Raw genomic sequence first — 18824 nt, 5'->3', positions numbered from 1 at the left:
ATAAACTTAGAAACATATTACTTATCTGTTCCTGTTTTAAAAAGTGCTTAGATGTGAAAATTCTCCCTTTCTGTTGTTATAATCAGCCCACTTAATTCAACCTTGAAATATTTTTGTGCTCCAAAGATAATGAAACTTCTAAGAACATCTCCATTTCTAAAAGAAATGTCCTGTGTTTTGGATTGTGGTTTAGAAATAGTCATGCTGCCCTATCTTGTAATGTCCTGGATTCAAAAGCAGAATTGAGTGGTGATGCATTTCTCTTCTTAGCCACTTCTTGTCCCTGAATAAGTATATTTTAGTTACTACAAAGAATAAATTCGTCGGCTAGTTAATGTTTCACATATGAAGAAGGCAAGGATAGTTTTCTCACCTCTCTTTAAGGGCCTCCAATGGAAAGGTTTCTAATCCGTTACCACTGCAGAAAATATTTTTACCCAAATGTCAACGTTAGAATAAAAATATCCTCTATCCACAATGCTGATGCACAGTGAAGTGGTCTCCTAGAACCACTGGGGGTAGAAGAATGGTTCCCTTTGGGAGAATTATGACTAGAAACCAAATCTGAGCTTTTCCTCTATACATGATCAGGAGAGGTGAAAAGCCTGGCTGAAGGCTGACGCACTGGCCAGGGAGATTGTGAATGGGCTCCCATGTGACTTCTCAGGCTCACATTTGAAATGAGGTGGGATAATCCAAGAGAAGTGATCAATAAGACATAGAAAGGGAAATCGTAGGGAAAATGATGCTGTTCTAATAAAAAGTCATGAGGGATTCTGGAATGTGCACTAGGATTAATTGTAGCAGCTCTAGTAAGTAGGCGTAAACACTTGTTGAATGAATGGTCTTATGAACACTTTGTGTACACAAGTAGATTTGAAATTACTTTGGAGGAGACTTTTAAAAGGAGACATTTTACAGATAGAAAAATGGCTACCATAATAGGAATGGTACAAATATTAAACAAAAAAGATTCAACTCTAACAAATAAGAAAGGATATGATAGGATGGATTGTTTAATGATGATGCAATCAACATTCTAGTCTTAAAGGACTATATACTGTAATACTGGTGAAGTACATTTAATGCTCTAATAAAGATCACAGGAAATTATTAAAGTACTAAGTTTCCACCATGATGCAGCACTTCTAAAAATGTCTCTAATGGCATGGTTAACAGAATTGCTGAGATGCTGCTTCATTATTCTGAAGACACATGCAGACACTGATGACTCTCTAATGATGGAACACTGCACAATTCACAGACATTGTAGTAGAGATTAATAAAACGTTTTCTCTTCGACAAATTGCATGCATTTCAGTCACAGTATTGGTTAGACTCAGATCAGTCAGTACATATGCTTAATGAATAATCCATATTATGATACTAATGATGTAGGTAGATGTTCTATTATGAATAGAGCAAAGACCTCAAGCAAGGTAGAATGTTTAATATAACAATCTGTATACATGTTGCCTAGGAAATTAAAAAACAAAGTTCTGCTTAAAAGATACCCATTCTATTCTAACCAAATTTTTTCCTACATGCCCAACTGTAACTTTAGATCATTCTTTAAGATGAAATACATACATCCAGAACTAGAAACCATGGCGTACCGCAATACGTGCTTTTATGCTTAGTGTTTGCATGTGATGTGTGTGTGTGTGTGTGTGTGTTTCAACTGAAAGAAATAAGAATCAACCATTTTCTCCATATAATAATTTAATATATGCCAGTCAAACAAAGTATTTGTATCTTTATTCATTAAATTAAAACAGACCTGCCAGGTTTATTATATAACATTCACTATATACACATGATTTCAGCAATGCAAGGTAATTCTAGATATGCTGATTACTCAACTATCAGTAAAACATGAATGGTGTCAGTGATGCCCAGCAAGTGGTTCTTTTCACACTGGGTGACTACATTTCCAGAGTATGGTTAGAGGGACAGCTATGAGCCATGACATGGATTACCAGTAAACTTTTGTGGGAGAAGGGGGGAAAATAACAATCTAGCATAGATTAACAGTCTCCTAAATGTAAATCGTATACATGACAGTTACATTTTTAAAAAAGTTCTTCTGTCATGTTAATGACACAAAACTTATCTGGTTTGAAGGCAACACCACCATGTTTTGTTTGTGTAGGGAGGGTGGGGGAATGCTCTTAAAATTAGTATAATTACTCCTAAAAAAAGAGAGAGAGAGAAAGAGAGAAAGAAAGAAAGAAAGAAAGAAAAGAAAAAGAAAAGGAAAGGAAAGAAAGAAGAAAAAAGGAAAGAAAGAAAGAAAGGAAGGAAAGAAAGAAAAAAGAAAAGAAAGAAGGAAAGAAAGAAAGGAAAGAAAGGAAGGAAAGAAAGAAAAAGAAAAGAAAAAAGAAAAGGAAGGAAGGAAGGAAGAAAGAAAGATAAAGTACCTCTTTGGTGAAGCCTTGGTACCCATTCACTTCACTGTAATAATCTGTAAACAGGACTGTGGCACAGTGCTGGGCCTTGACGCCAACAAGGTCAGGCAGCACAGCCACTCCTCACAGTCCTTTGAATGATTTTTAAGAAAATATTCTAAAGTAGGATGAGTAAAAGCAAAGGAAAACAAAGGAGATATGAAGATCCCTGTTTAAGATTTCTTTTTAAAAAGTGCATATTTTGAATTACAAAAACTGTCATCATGTGGGCCTGCTGGACACTAGACTGTGTTTTCCATCCCTTTAATGATAAAGATCACTTCACAAAAAGAGGACTCCTGCCTATCGGCTAGAAACAGTCCCTTCACTTGATTTTCAGGTGAAATCAGTTGTCCAATTCCTCTAGATCAGTCTTTCCATATTCTGAATGAATACCATTTTCATGTTCTAATTACGTCTAGGTTCAAGTTCATTGTCTCATACTGCATCCCGAAGGAGAGGCGTTAGTGTTTGGAGTTGTCATTTTAACTCCTCAGTGCTGGCACATTCAGTGCCCTCTATTGCCAGCCATGGAGCTGGGGCTAGGAAACGTCCATCCCAGAACAGAGAAACTCAGGAAGAATGGGCATTCTCCAACAGGGGTGGTCCATCTCTGTGCACAGATGGGTGTGTGTGCTCCCTTTTATAAGTTTTCGGAGGGAGTTTAGGGATATGTTGGGAAGTGCTTTGTCGTGGAGGAACAGGCGGCCCAGTGACTGAAGGAAGGTCCGCTTCTTGTGTCAATGGTGGTGATGGCAGATGCCTTCTCGTGCCATGGGGAGAAGGTGTTTGAGGAGGAGGTGGTGTAAAAGGGGAAGGGCTGTTTGGGAAGAAGGCATTGCCATGATCACTTTTTTTGCCCAGAGGGGGAGGCTGGAGATGTAGTGGTGAGCTGGAGAAAACATCAGGTGTCCTCACAGGTTCTCGTGGTGGTAATAAGGGAGGGCTCTCAGGAGGGTCTGATATAGAGGTCCGGTCTGATATTGAATATCGCGGTGAATAGGCTTTAGATGTGGGCTGCCTAGGAGGAATTGCTGGGGGGCTGTCCAAATGCTTAGACATAATCTGACACAAATGAGAAAAAGAATAAAACACAAACTTATTAGTAATTGATGTAGTACCACAAACATATTATGAATTAAGTTGGGGTTTTCAAAAACACAACTGGTAGAGCCCTGGGTATGGTTCAGGGGGTTTTGCCATATGTTTTAAATGAAGGTTTAATACCAATTTGTTAAGATTTTTTTTTCTAAGTTTTTATTTTTCTCAACATTTTGTCGCTTGCTACTGCTTACCTATCAGTCTAATATAAAATCATTTACAATTTAACATAAGTTAATCTTATAATTTAAAACTTACTACATTAACATTTTTTGATGTTCTGCAAAGAGTGTCTTGACTTGTTCAGGTGCTCTGTTCTCTGGACACTTGAGAACCCCTGAATCAAGTTAAGAGTTGGCAAAGAAAGAAGCTTAAACAACTGGGAAAAAAAAGGCTATTATAAGCTGTTAAGGTCTCTTCCAACGCAGAATCATCAGGCAAATCCCATTTAAAAGCATGTCAGATCTGTTAAGGGCTCAGATAGGTAATGTTTAAGATTCACTTTAAATGTGCTTTCATATAAAGCTTCACACCTCTTTGCTTCTTTCTCTTTCTCTGCATAGTCTCTGCTTGAGACTACATTACTCTTTATAGATTAAGCTTGTTTTTTTCCTTGACAGTACCCATAATTTAGATTTATAAGGGTTCTTAAAACATACCAAAAAACTATGTTCAGAAGAAAATAAACAAACATAACTCCAGGGTAAATTGTATTTAGTTCTCGTCTACACTCTATTAAGCTTAGCTACCCTGAAGTTTCAGCCTAACCTGGTGGGAACATGATTCTACTGTAACCATAATGTCCAGTGTCCAGGTGACAGGACTCTACTTACCTTAGACGGCGAAGATTCGGCGGGGGCAGATTCCGGCCTTCTTCGTGGAGGAACAGGAGGGGGGACAGGTACTTCATCAGTGCCCTTGGTTAAACTTATAGATGATACTGAAGCAGATCCTGTAGGGTGTTACATTTTTTAAAAAGTTGACAGGTATTCTATTTCATCTCTTAATCCTGTAAAGGCTTAGCTGGAAACTGCTTATATTTATTAAAAGAAATGTACAGAATTATCAAAAGCAGTTCAATAAACCAGTACATAATAGGATTTCCTTTACTAAAGCAAATTGCTCTAAAAGCATGCAGAAATTTCCTAGCAGAATTTTCAGAAAAAACAAACAAAACTGCCTAAGATATTCTGTTATTTTGCTTCTTGAACAAAATAACATTCCCACTGTTAATTTTTTACTGGAATTTTTTATTTCAATATGATTCTCAGAATCTGGGAGAAACAGCAAACTACTAAAAACTTTTGGAATGGTAATTTTATTAGGTTTTTTGTTATGGGCTCACTTTCTTTCTCTGACTTTATTAGTATAGAATTTCCTTGTCTTTACTGGATAGTCCTTGGGATTAGTTTTTGATCTTAACTGCTCTCCTGAGCAGTTTTCTCAAAGGGTGCCAGGGAGAGAATCTCATGTCTGGAGGAAGGGTCTCCTCACTTTGTCTAGGTATGGGCTGGCTCTCCTTGGTGAGTGAGCAAAATCAGGTTAATCATACTCTAATCCAAAAATTTTAATTGTGATAGAGCTATTTAAGATGACTGAGGCAGCCCTGATAAAAACAGAAATTACACTAGAATCTAGTGAACCTGATTTAAGAGTGAGTTGATGAACTGGCATAAAAAAGCTTCTTATTAGAACTTATCCTATAAACATTTATGATGACACGGGCGTAACATAGGCATAAAGTAATTACATTTTGAGAGACAACATTTATGTAAGTTGTTAGTTTATGCAAAGTATAAAAAAGAGATGAAAATACATAAATGATCAGAATTATACTTGGGAGGTTCTTGTTTTCCTTTAAGTACCAATAGCTTTTATTTTGTCGATTAAAAGTTATAACAATATAGAACTTAGAAGAGTGCTTTGTGTACTGATATTATTCAAGTGAGCAACATTTTGGTCACCTACCTTTCTTCTTAGGAGACTATGTAGGAAGTTAATTTAGCTTACAACTAATGTTTTCCATTGTATACATTTTGAAATCATTTGTATGAAGGGCAGCATAACCCACTAATCTATTAGCTTAAAACTTATGGAATCATTTGATGAATTGTTAGTTGACTTTAAAAATAAAAAAGCAAATATTTACAGTATAACTTTATTTTGCTTAACAGTGATGAATATTTAGGCCATATAAATTAAGTTACAATTATAAGATAGTTCTTCTAAAGTCAAGTAGTAGTAGTAATTTGCCTACAGTCTGTGCTGTTGCCAGGCTAAGTGTATTTTGTGATTTAGATACTGCACATAGCTGCCAGCATTCCCATCTGCGCATGCATGCTCTTGCTTTTTTTTTTTAAGTTGAGCATTAAAATATATTTAGAACTCTATAGTTGGAAAAGAGAAATGGTTAAATGTGGAAGTCACCCATATAATAATGTTCTTTTCAAAAGAGAAAATAGGTTTTACAAAAAGCATGAAAAGTATATAAGTTGAAGCAAATCATTTAGGATCAAAAGATAGCACGAGTGAAGCCCTCGCTTCTATGATATTGCAAGCAATGTACCAATGCCGCCAGACCCAAGAAGAGTTTTAGCAGGGAAGGTTACACTTGGTTTAACTTTTAAAGCCAAAGCAAGAATTATGAGTCTTAAACCAAATATACTAACTTGGGCCATGGGGCAGTGAAACTTGGATAAAGACGGTATCGCTGCCTGTGAAAGGAAACAAGAAAGAGTAGATTTTTTTCTTTCATTGATAAATTCAACTCATCTGTAAAAATGCATTGCTGATAAAAATATAATTTTTGTTATTCTAGTTGTAAAGAATGGTACAGCAGTCTTTAGTAAAAGCTCACTACTTCTTACTTTTGAGAAAAATAAATAATTATGTTGAGCTAATATATTGGGAATTTTGAAGATTCCTTTTAGATTCTACTTGATGTCATAATATTTAAATGAAAAGCATTCATGAGAAAACTAAAATATCTTCTATTATTGGAAGACTTTTAAAAAATGTATAAACCCAATTCAAGCAAAGAATTCAGCTGGACATTATAGAAACAGGTCATTTACTAGAGATTTTTTGAAAACTCAAATGTGTGAAGTTAAGTAATAAATAATGAATTTATGTTATATAAATTGAAAAATAAAGGGGAATTTCTTACTAATATTATATACTTTTGAAAATGTTCTTGGAGCATATATTCTTATTGCAAAATAATTATAGCTTTGGATATTGTAAAACAAGCTTGAAAGGGATATAGCCTTTTCCTTCTGTATTCTTGAACACTTCATATATATTTGGCGCTTAGACATATTTTATACAGGAAACTCACAAATTTAGGATGTTTAATTTCAACAGTATTAATTCTTCTAGGAAAAAAAAAAAATGAAAACCATAAAAGCCAAAGCCCCAAGAGCATTAAAGTAGAAAAACTGAGACAAGAGGCTGTGATCTGTACTGGCTCTAAATCTACATAGTTGTTTATGTGACATTGCCTCCTATTACCAACATATTAAAGCGATAATATCCAAGAGACTAGAATAATTCCTTTAACACTAATCTCAGCTGATTTTTTTTAAAAGTTCAGGTTCCTCTCTCCCTCTCTTTGTACAACAATCACTCAAATAATTTGGACCATTGTTTTTTCTAGCTGCTTTGGTCAGAACAAGGATAATTTTATGTTTCAGGTTCAGTTGGCAAGACTATTAATGTGATTGCTATTTATACCCATATAGCCCCAATTTCCAACAATCTATCCCATTAATTTCCTTTCCTTATGGACTGATAATTTATTTAGAGGCCATGGTTGTTACCAAGGGTAGCAATCCATTAATTCTAGTAAGTTATCTTTCAGAAGATAAAAATTAATTTTTGTATTTTGATATTAAATGAAGCTGTTGTTCTTTCTGTCAGTGATTCACTCCACTATTTATTAGGCACCTATGATGGGACAGGGGTAAAGGAGTATTTACCTCTAGTGTTTCCCTACTCATGTTTTTTCCACTTTTCTTAGAAAAGAAATAAATATGCCTCCTGGAGATAAGCCTCAAGAACATGGTAGTACACTTAGTACAATATGAGAATAAAATAAAAACAAAGCTTCTGATAGCTACAAACTGCAGGCTTTTACAAAGAATAATTATACCTATGTGTACCCACTGTACATACACAGACTTGACTTGGATCATATTTATATATATGGATGGTGCAGGCTTATGTGTGTGGTAAAGTAAGGGCACTTTTCTGATTTGTCATTTTATTTTTTAAGATTTTATTTATTTATTCATGAGAGACACAGAGGCAGAGACACAGGCAGAGGGAGAAGCAGGCTCCCTGTAGGGAGATGTGGGACTCGATCCCAGGACCCCAGGATTATTTTGGCTTCCCTGAGCCAAAGGCAGACACTCAACCACTGAGCCACCCAGATGCCCCTGATTTGTCATTTTAAATGAATTTCTTGGTCTTACTGTCTGTAAAATGCTAAAAAAACCTCTTAGAATTATTCGTGCCCTAATCAAGAAATATATACTAGACATTCTATACTAGCTAGGAACCGAACAAATTCATGGATAATGACTTAATAGTGAAACCCAATTAATTAAAAAGGTAGTATTAATTTGCTAAGTACAAATCCCAGACAAAAGATCAGTGGTTCTCAATCTTGGCTACACATTATAATCCCCCTGGAAAGCTTTTATTTTATTTTTTTTTAAAGATTTTTATTTTTTATCTATTTATTCATGAGAGGGGGGTGCAGAGACCTACAACAATCTTCTATGAAGAAAAGCCTTGCATTCCAGCTTGAAATGCTTGGAATACATCTTTTCTGGTCAAAGTTTCTTCTCCTGAGTCCCAGAGCTGAAATTCATCAGCAGTAGACAGACCGGTGGGACCTCTGGCTGCCTTCTATGATCAGGCAATCTTCAAACAGGAAGGCACCTAGAACACTTTCCTCCTCCTCTCCACCTTGGGATGGCAGCAGAAACAAAGCAGCAAGCTGGGTGACCTCTCCCTTGGTTATGGAGACTGTCATGACCACCTCAAAGGTGGAGCTGGCCAGGCCAAGATGTGGAGCAGGGCTTTGAGTGGGAGTATAGGAAGCTGACTAGGTGGGTGGCCAGTTTCCTTACCTCTCTGTCCTCACCACAAAGCTTTCCGTGACCACTCTTGCCCCTTCTGTGATCATCTTTGTGTAAACTTCCACAGCACTGTGTCTTCACCACTCATTTAGCATTTTGCTGAGCCCTTAGGTATCTTCTTTGGTAAAGCTTGCAATCTTACTGAGATTGAAAAATAAATACAGTACAAAGAGAATCATAGCATTTAACAATGGTTAAAGCATTTAACTATGATTTGCTTTGTACTATGATTATTTTTCCTTTCTCAGTAAGATTATGAGCTTTACCAGAAGAGATGTGATGTGTAAGTGCTTGGGAAGGAGTGAGACATGCAACAAATACTGGCCAATTAATTAGCTATGGTTTTATTTATTTATTTTTTTAGCTATGGTTTTAAAATAAACTATTTTGAAAGACAAAACTAGAAGCAAAAAAGCACTACTATAACTGATCAAAAATTCTAGTCAAGCTTTGGCTTTTGAAAAACTTAGGCAATGATACTTTTGCTGCCATGTATCAAGTGGAATATGTTCAGATGAGCTAAGAAGGTAGGCACAGCAGCTCTTTCCTGACAGGCCCTGAGGACGTAGGAATTCTCTCTGTGGTGGAAACATTTTTGGCAAGCTGGGAGCTCCAGTGACCCCCACAGTACTAGTGGGTCTGTTCAGCAGAATTGGGGTCATGAGCACATGAGAACCTTCACTACACAGAGGCCCACAGGTAAGTTTTAAGTAAGGGACTGAGCACACAGATGATTTTATATTATGCTGGCTTCTCTAATTTCAAAATAGTTATTTTCAGTTTTTACTCAGAGGAAAGAGAATCGTAAAAGGAGTTTTATCACAAAGAAAGCCAAATTGAGCAAACCCTCTACGCTCAGCTTACAAAGCCTAACTCCTGGACCAGTGGTTCCTCCACCTGTCCAGCTGCTGAATACTGTTCCACTGCTGTGTAGGACAGAGCACTGCATTCCAAAATGATTCCTTCTTCCCTCTATGACTTAACTGCTTTAAAGATCTAGCACCAGTAGGGAATGTTAATGTGCTTATCTCCTGTTTTTCCCTCCTCTTCCATTTTTAGCTACTTTTTAAACTAAGAGAAGCAGAATTTGCAACTGATAGCTTTCATGTGATTTCAATCATTTATTTATGTGGGAATCTTCATAATATAGACCACACCTATCTGCTCTAAGAAAAAAAAAACCCTGCAAAGAATTAAATAGGTCAGAATAAATCATGATTTGGGGTTGGGTATATAATTAAAAGTGCTGGTTTTATTACTTAATTTTAGAGGGTTTATGAATTGGGGAATATAAGTGGGATTTTTTTCTTTTTTTACCTGATGTTTATTTGAACTTACAAAGATATCTGATAGCTTTAGTACATTTATAACGGGACTCCAAAATCCCCAGTAGCCAAACGAAGCCAAGATATAGTAATTCTCAAAACAAACACACCTTAGGTGGTAAAAAGAGATACTACTGGGCAACTACAAATGTATGTACAACACATGAATAAATAGATAGGATTCTGGGCCAAATGTCAAAATAATACACCTCTGAAGAATAATTTTAAGTCAATTTTTATTTAAAAAGTTAGGTTCTCTGAGTTGGAAGAAACCTCAAAAATCTAGCTGGATTTCCAGAAGGCACAGAAAATGTCTTTTATCTAAAAATCAGAGAAGCTCACTAGCAGACTGAGATCCTCAACCAGATTCCTAACTCCTAGGTCACCTGGCTCCTTGACCTCCTCCCCCATAATAACGACATGCTGTCTTCTCAGGACTGGATTCTGTTCTGTCTGATACTAGGAATTGGTCTGTACATTGATCTGAGATAGCCAATGGGAAGAGCATGTGGAAGAGTTTGTGAGAGGGGTAAAGGTGATGGGATTCAAGTTTTAATTCTGAACAAATGGAAAGAGTTCATGCATTCTTAGAGCTTTAAAGCTCCACATGGAATTAGAAATTCTAATTTCTAATTAGAAAATTAGAGGAAGCAAGGTGACCTACATATAAAAGGTAGCCTCTTCAAAGGGCTAGAGCTGAGCTCTACTGTTTGGAAGCCACTAGGCACATGTGGATTAAGCATGTGATTGTGGCTAGTCTGAGTTGAGGTGTGCTCTAAGTGTAAAATGCATACTGGATTTTGACAATTTAGAACAAAAAGAGAATGTAAAATGGCTCAATAAATTTTTATCTTGAATTCATGTTGCAATGATAATATTTTACACACACTGAGTTAAATAAAATATATTAAAATCAATTTCACCTAATTCTTTTTGCTTTTGTAAGTGTGGCTATAGAACATTTAACGTACCTACGTGGCTCACATTATATTTCTACTAGACAGCACTGATCTAGAAATCAGAAAGGAATGAGCAGTAGTATGCAGTCTGTGAGATCTGTACAGCTGGGCTTGAAAGCACAGGCAGTGTATTAGCGGGTGCTATACAGCATCTGCCAGATGGTGTAGACTGAGAAAGGGTTAAATAGGAGATTAAATTTGATACTTGCTGCAAAAATTGAAACCTATAGAGTTTGGTGAAAAGGGAATAATGTACTGAGTGGTATTCAAATATAATAATTTTGGAGGCAGCATTTAAAGCAGTGGATTGACAATCCTTGCAGATTTTAGGAGTTATCTTTGTTTCCTCTAGATACAAGGAAGGCATTTTGAATTCACCAATTGAAAACAAATGCTCAAATCAAGTTTAAATTACCAATTTTATCACTAGGCCTTCTGATAAAGTATAACAAATTTAAAGAGGGCTATTCTAACATGTTTTAAAAAAATTGTAAGTTGCTGGAGTTTAGAATTTGCTTTATATTTTTATAATAATATATTTTGAAACGGTATTTGTCTACAAATTTACAAAAAATAAAAAAGTTATATATATTTTTTTACCTCTAGCACGTATCATACTAACAATTACTTTAAAGCACTTAAAATTTTAGCACCTACTTGAGTGAAAAGGGCTCGAATGGTCGGAATCAAAAACGCTGCAAACATCTGTGGTACTAGAAGCACCAGAAGCAGGAGGAGGTGTTAACGGTGTTCTTGGAGAATTTGGTGCAGATGCTGTACTTTCTGTTTCACTTTCAGGGATTCTACTATAACTAATTTTCCTTGGCTCCTGCTGCAGAGGTGTAGGATGTCTCATGGTACCTGGTCTTGGGTTTGATGGACGAACACCAGGAGATTTTAGGGGATAGCTATATTTTTTTGGCTGTAGACGTATCAAAAGAAACACATTATTTACAATACCATAACAGAAAGGAAGGTTTTTTTTTGTATGCCTGGTAAAACTCAACTAATATCTTTGAAAACCATAAGTCACTACTAAACAAATGATTAAAATCAAAGTGTCCAAGTTATATTAACATCCCGTTTCCATAAAGCCTTGGCTACCTAAAATAGTAGGCAATGGATTTCTTTAAATAGCGGAGTCTTAGTCCTAAAAATACTACAGTATTTGTTATCTTGATATTTTTGAATGGGAATCTTTCTCAGATATGCTGTAGATTTCCCTGGCTTTTTAAACAGACCTTGTTGAACTAATTTAACCTTGCTGGAAAAGCCAGGATCATGATTATGAACTATAATACCTTATGATGCTATAATACTGTGATGTTGGAATTGTTTGAGCTATTTACAAATGCATTAAATTGCTTCAGTTTTCATCTGTGTGTGTATGCTAGTTTTATGAAATTTTCTTACAGAGTGCTATTAGCCAAGCTCTTTGAAGCAAGACTATATAGCTACTTCTAATTTGCTGTTTTTAATGAATCTTTTAAAAGGTTTTAGGCCTTAAGAAATTTTCTTGCGAGGTAATTGCATAAGCTTTAGTTCACAGATACTTTGAAATTTACCTTGGTTACTAAGGAAGCCACTTTTTTTTTTTTTTTTTTTTTTTAAGGAAGCCACTTTTATTTACTTCTTGATTTTTTATTTTTTTAAGAAGGAACAAGACAGATTATATTCAGACCAGTGAGGTGATGACACTACATAAAACTAGCCAGGCATTGACAAGTAATAAAAAACAATGGAAATTTTACTTTCCCCCAAAAAGTATCTTTAACCAAACTTGTTATTTTTATGGCTAATGATTCGTGGTTAAAAGTTTTCATAAGTTGTTACTTTAGAAAAGTCATAAATGAATATGTTTAAGTGAATTAGTAGAACTTAATCAAATTTCCTGCCTTTAAGAATACATGTCAAATAACATTTCTTTTTACAAAAACAACTTACATATTTGCCCAATTTCTTCATCTATCAGGATTTATTCATATTAATAGTAATGCTCACTTATTTCCAACCAAATGGGATATTCCTGAGCATACTTATTAAGCATTTATTCATTACTTTTATCCATCACAGGTATACTTCATCCCTGAATGACCTCATGGAAACTAATCTGTATAACACATATGGTAGTGATGATATAACCAGATATAGATAACTGCAAAAAAATCTATAAATATGAAAGAAATATAAATATATGAATGCTTACAAATCTTGGCAGAGGCTTAGGGTTTCGTGGTTCTATCTCTAGGGATTTGTTGAAAAGATAATCTGTAAATTCTTTTTCCATGCTATTTCCCATTGGATTCAAATTTTCAAAAAACCTCTAAAATAAATGCAAGAAATAATTATTAATATTAAATATTTTAAATGCATTTGAAATTCATGAAGACATTTAACATGAAAATTTGAGTTATTTTTAATTTTATTTTCCTTTATCACCTGTATGAAATAAACCAGCTTTCATCAGCTGGTTTATAAACTTTATTAGAAAGACATATCCTCAAAGAATTCAACTTACTTTGATATCTGATTCTACTCGTAAACAATAAGGCTGATTTTGGTACTGCTGGATCTCTCCTGTTATTTCTGCTACTTTCCTCCTTTTGCTAAAGTTTATAAGCTCTTTTCCATGCCTTTTTAGGACCTCAGGGTTGCCTTCTTCTGTTTTCAAGATATTAGTTAGGTAAATTCCTGGAAGATATAATTAAATTATTTCAAGGATAAGAAAGGAACCAGTTTGTTCTTTTTCTTTGTCAGTAATTGTCAGCATATCACACTACCATCTCAATCACCATAACCAAAGATTTAAGGCACAGATTTCCGTTCTATGAAAAACTAGCTAAATATCAAGAGAAATATTTTTATAAATGTCAAATTCTTCTGTGACACTTAAGTTTTATAAATACGCAGAAAAAGGGAAACCAAGTTTAACAAATTTTAAGAGCTCTATCAGGAGGATAACCAATTTTCCATACCTCCAAAACCATGTGGTATTTGACACAAGTCCCTGTTTTGTTAAAGGAACTTTGAGCATAACCCACCACGTAACAACACATATTTCTGGCCAAAGGGGAAAACATTAAATTCAAAGGATCATATTTTCTGCTTATTCAAAGCTCGTTTGGCTTTTGTAATTCAGAGGTAATACTGTTTGGATAGGCCTACTTGTGGGAATGTAGAAGGACCTGCAAACCTATCAAACACAGTGTTGGATATAATTTATGTCTGTTCTGGTCTTCAGTACTTCTAGGATGAGTGACAGTCTCATAATTGAGCTCCTGTTTCCCCATCACTGTAGGTTGTGCACTGGAGGAGGAGAAGGAACCCAATCCAGGCACCTGCACATTCTTTATATGGCCCTCTGGGGCGGGGAGCACCTTAATTCCTTTCTGTTCTAGCATAAATGTTCTGGAGCCAACTCTGCAGCTTTCTGCTTGTGTGGTCTTGTGCAAGTTGCTTAGCTTCTCTGTGCCTTGGTTTTTTCATCTGTAAAATGAGGACAGCAGGGTTGCTTTGAGAAATAAAGGAGTAACTTTACATATAGACTTAGAATAGGGCCTGACAACAGCAAATACTTAATTAGTGATGGTTGTGATTGTTGATGCTGATTTGCCAGTCTTGCCTTATTCTTTTAAGCTTCTGCCTCTCCCCCTAAAGTACTGACTGTGACACTGGGGAAAGAAAAGAGTGTGTATGAATATCTGAGTTCATTCACCCAGCATACAAGTACTGAGTCTCTGCTGCATGACCAGCACTGCATTAGGTGCTGCAGTACAAAGATGAACAAGACACACAGTCCCTGATCTCAAGGAGTTCAGAGCTTTGAATGTGGGCTACAGTACAGTTTGGTAAGTACTATATCAGTAGTAATGCATAAGATGCTATGAGAGCACAGAGGTGTGCCTGTCTGCCTTGGGCTGGTGGGAATAGAAAAAGCATCACAGATGAAGTGATGTTGACAATAAATCTCAAAAAATGAAGCAAAGTTTAATGAGTAAGAGAGGGGCATCCTAAGCAAAGCAGCAGTGTGTACGAAGGCACTGGTTTGTGACGAAGCTTGGAAGGCATCGTCGGAGACAGCATGCTGTGCGTATGGCTAGACCAGAGGGGTTTGGTGTGTGGGTGGAGGAAGAGTGGACGACAGACATAGGCAAGGGATTACTAGTTCTAATCCCCCATCACTGCAGGTTGTGCACCACGGAAGGAGCAGAATGGACAAAATAACAGGCACTTTTGATCTAATCATAGTGTAGTGGTTCTAAAGGCTTTTGTAGCAGAGGCACACTTTCAAATACCTGAATATTTGGCCACACTCCTGAAAAGATTAAATGACTCAAACTCAGTGAAAAAGTCAGCAATAATGCAAAATGATAGATACCAATGCCTGTTTGGTTCTAAAAAGTATCTGGTTTTTAAGTGTATTAGTTGGCTGTTTCTTAGCACCTAGGCTACTCTTGATTATACATTCATATTCATAAGACAGATTTACCATGTGTTTTATATGCACAGGCTTTTTATTTTCTACATCTGCCTGTTACTTGGCTCTTTTACTTGCAGCCAGTTATATCCTCCACTACACTACGTTGCATGATGTACATAGCTCAATGTTCAGTCTGACAAACATATTCATATGGTAAACATATTTAAGGGGCAGCTGGAATCAACCTTCTACATTGGTCCCACATTGATGGCCCGAGAGTTTGTGGGTAGCAGCACCTGGATTGGAATCATGAGGAGCCTTTTTTTAAAGACCTTAATTTTTATTCATAGGAGATTATTGGCATCTTTGTTTGCATTCTAGAAGGTTTACTCTGGCTGTACTACGAAACCAGATGGGTTAGGAGTTAAGATTAGAAGCAGGATGAGCAATTAGCAGGGTAAATGTAGTCCTGGTGAGCTAATGAGGGCTATCTTAGGGTCTCCAGTGATAGAGTGAAGTGCATACATATTTAAGGGGTAGACTCTACAACAACTGAGTAACTGGTCTGGGCAGAGGGAGCAGGGTAGAAAGGAAGACTCTCAGATTGTGCCTGACTGAACGGGTGGGGGTATAATGACTGCCACTGGGAACACAGAGGATAATAAGCTATGGGACGTTGTATGTGTTCAGCATATACTTGAACAAAGTTGTGAAAATGCTTACACGTAGCATTTTGGGAGAGTTCTGGATAGAATCTGGAAATTATGTTATGACATATTAATGGCTAGTTAAAAGAAGAGCAAATGATTAAAGATGTATCCAAATTTTGTTGATCACACACTACCATCAGTAAAAAGTGTTTAAGCACGGATTCTCTCTCTCTTAAAAAAAAATACATATATATACATATATATATGTATATATGTATATGTATGTTTCTGAGTAAAAAATGTAGTACAAATGGATATATAGACCTGAATATCATCTACTGGTAAAGGTTAATTTTTTTCAATAGATCATTTTACATACCCTGCTCTGGTGATGGCTGTCTGGGGAGAAGGAAAGCAGAGCATTATGACATAAATAATGAAGAGGGGTAAGGTTTACATTGTTGCTGATGCCTTTCCCAATCTTTGGAGGAAAAACTGGCTGCTCAGGGTTCTAGGTTCCTATGTAGCACTTTCCACATACTTCAATATATACATTTCTGTGATGCAGTATTACATTTACTACATGGTACTGTAATTTATTTTTCTGCTCTTTCAAGAGAGCTTATTGAGAATAAGACTATGTTTTATTTGTCTCTTGATTCTTGACACCCAGCGTGGCAGGTAGAGGCATTCAACAATATCTCTGAATGAATAAAAAGCACATTATTTCAGAATAGAAGAGAAAGCATTTGAAGAATGGCTCAGGATGCAAGAGACCTACAGTTAATCCTAAAATGGCAGGATACAAGAGTGGAGATGAAGCAGACTGAGAAGAAGCAGGAGGAGGACACAAAATTAGAACTGTATGAAAGGAAAGAACAAAGCCAAAGCTATAGGCTTGGATGTTTGTGCAGGGAGGTGAGGCTTGGCTAAAGGAACAATCTATATCCTTTTACCTTAGAGGAAATGTTTGCCTACATATACCCATTTATAAGAAGTAGAACACTTTGGTATGTGGAGAAAAACTGGGATATAGATCCACAGTCTGGGAAAGCCTCAGAAGGAGAAGTTGCCTGATTTTTATTCTGTAAATGGTGCAGCACCAGCAAAAGACATGAATGAGAATTCTGGTAAGACGACAGAGGGAGTGAAAGTGTCACATGCTACCTCTGACCCTCCCATAGAGGAGAAAAAAAAAATCCAAGAAAACTAGTCCCCAGAGTTAAGGATAAGAATCTGGAAGGAATTTCTACAAGCCACCATATAGACGATACAGAATTAGGAAGCAGCAATAACATCTGGTTCTACCCTCTGGTCAGAACCATGAAAGGCTGTGTGGCTAACCCCAGGAACTGGGGAACAGCAAAGATCATCTTAGAGCAGCAGAACTGACCTTGAAACAACGAAGCTCAATAACCAGAGAGATAAGCAGAGGTAGGTAGGAAAGCTGGCAGGTGACTTGTCTGTACCTATCAAACTAGCTACACTTTTGTGTTCACTCACCAAATCACATGGCCAACATTAAAACAATGAAATCATACTCTAAATACAGGTCTGAAACTTTTTTTTTCACTTAACAATGCATTATGAAGATCAGTTATGTTAGCTCATATGTCTGATGGAGAATAGTTTAGAGAGTGCAGTCTGTGTGACTAACTGCTCACCAATCAGGGTGATAGGGTAGCAGGGGCCAAACAAACAGCTGGGTGAATAGGCCCTGAAGTTTTGGTTCACCTCTGTGAGGTGTAGGAGGTGTAGAAGCTGTAGGATATCACAAGTAGTACAACCATAAGCTCAGGGAGCACAGGCAGGTACTGTGTATTTTTTACTTTTTCTATGCACCTGGCATAGTCCCTGATACTTCATAGGTACTCAAGAATTTGTTGACAGATGGAATGAAAGGAATATCAGGCCTACCCAGGTTCTTCCAAGGCTCCCTTGTATGAACTAGTCACCACACTTGAAATACACAGATTTTAATGCATCTGCTTCTTGATTCTTTTTCTAAACTGTTTTAAAATTGTTTTTAACTCCTTATCAAAATTGTCTTTACATTCTTTCCTCTAGGAACTTGGAAGGTCTGTGCATCTTCTGTAGTGCCCAGATAGGTATAACATTTCTAACTTACAACATCTTATGTAAGATACATTTCATTTTGAAAATTAAATCTGATGAATCTGTACTTTTTAAAAAAAAGATTTTATTGATTTATTTGAAAGAGGAGGAGAGAGAGAGAGTGTGCATGTGTGCACATGACCTGGGGGAGGGGCAGAGGGAGAAGCAGACTCCCCACTGAGCAGGGAGGCCAGACATGGCTCAATCCCAGGGCCCTGAGATCAAGACCTGAGTGAAAGGCAGATGCTTAACTGATTGAGCCAGCCAGGTACCCTTGAATCTGTACTTTTATAATTAAAAAGAAAATGTTTTGCCAGAAAGAGAAAATAAATTAACCAATAGTTTTACCAAGAGTGTAGGGGGCAAAAAGTTCTCAGGAAAAAAAAAATTATAATGATAAAAAGTAATACATGATATAAAAAACAAAAGAAGAGAGTAATTACATTTCAGTTTTATCTTTTTGAAGTGAAAAGCAAAGTAAAAATAGAAATGGGAAAGATATATTGCAAATAGGAACAATTTAGATAGATATAACTGACTACTGGTATTTTTAAAATAATAAGACAAGGGCAGCCCGGGGGGCTCAGTGGTTTAGCGCTGCCTTCAGCCCAGGGCCTGATATTGGGGACCCGGGATGGAGTCCCACGTTGGGCTCCCTGCATG

General features: G+C 36.5%; 1 protein-coding gene across 5 annotated transcripts in view; it reads right to left on the bottom strand.

Annotated features, from left to right (window-relative positions):
* Positions 1-1704: 1704 nt before the first annotated feature.
* Positions 1705-18824, bottom strand: part of SOS1 (SOS Ras/Rac guanine nucleotide exchange factor 1) — a 144592-nt gene continuing 127472 nt past the window's right edge. For 2 of the 5 annotated variants that reach the window (XM_072767249.1, XM_026018914.2), the window contains exons 18-23: positions 13495-13667; positions 13183-13299; positions 11634-11898; positions 6218-6262; positions 4382-4500; positions 1705-3512 (exon numbers count right to left, since the gene is read on the bottom strand). In XM_072767249.1, coding sequence (XP_072623350.1) covers positions 3021-3512; positions 4382-4500; positions 6218-6262; positions 11634-11898; positions 13183-13299; positions 13495-13667 — 1211 coding nt within the window. In that variant the 3' untranslated portion in view covers positions 1705-3020. Of the gene's footprint in view, positions 3513-4381; positions 4501-6217; positions 6263-8695; positions 8834-11633; positions 11899-13182; positions 13300-13494; positions 13668-18824 lie in introns of those variants that run through there. The other 3 variants (XM_072767250.1, XM_026018915.2, XM_072767251.1) reach the window with 2 other exon arrangements.

Source organism: Vulpes vulpes, chromosome 8 (assembly GCF_048418805.1).
Source record: "Vulpes vulpes isolate BD-2025 chromosome 8, VulVul3, whole genome shotgun sequence".
NCBI lineage: Eukaryota > Metazoa > Chordata > Mammalia > Carnivora > Canidae > Vulpes > Vulpes vulpes.
Note: the sequence above shows the minus strand (reverse complement) of the source record. Positions and strands in the feature narration are given on the sequence as shown.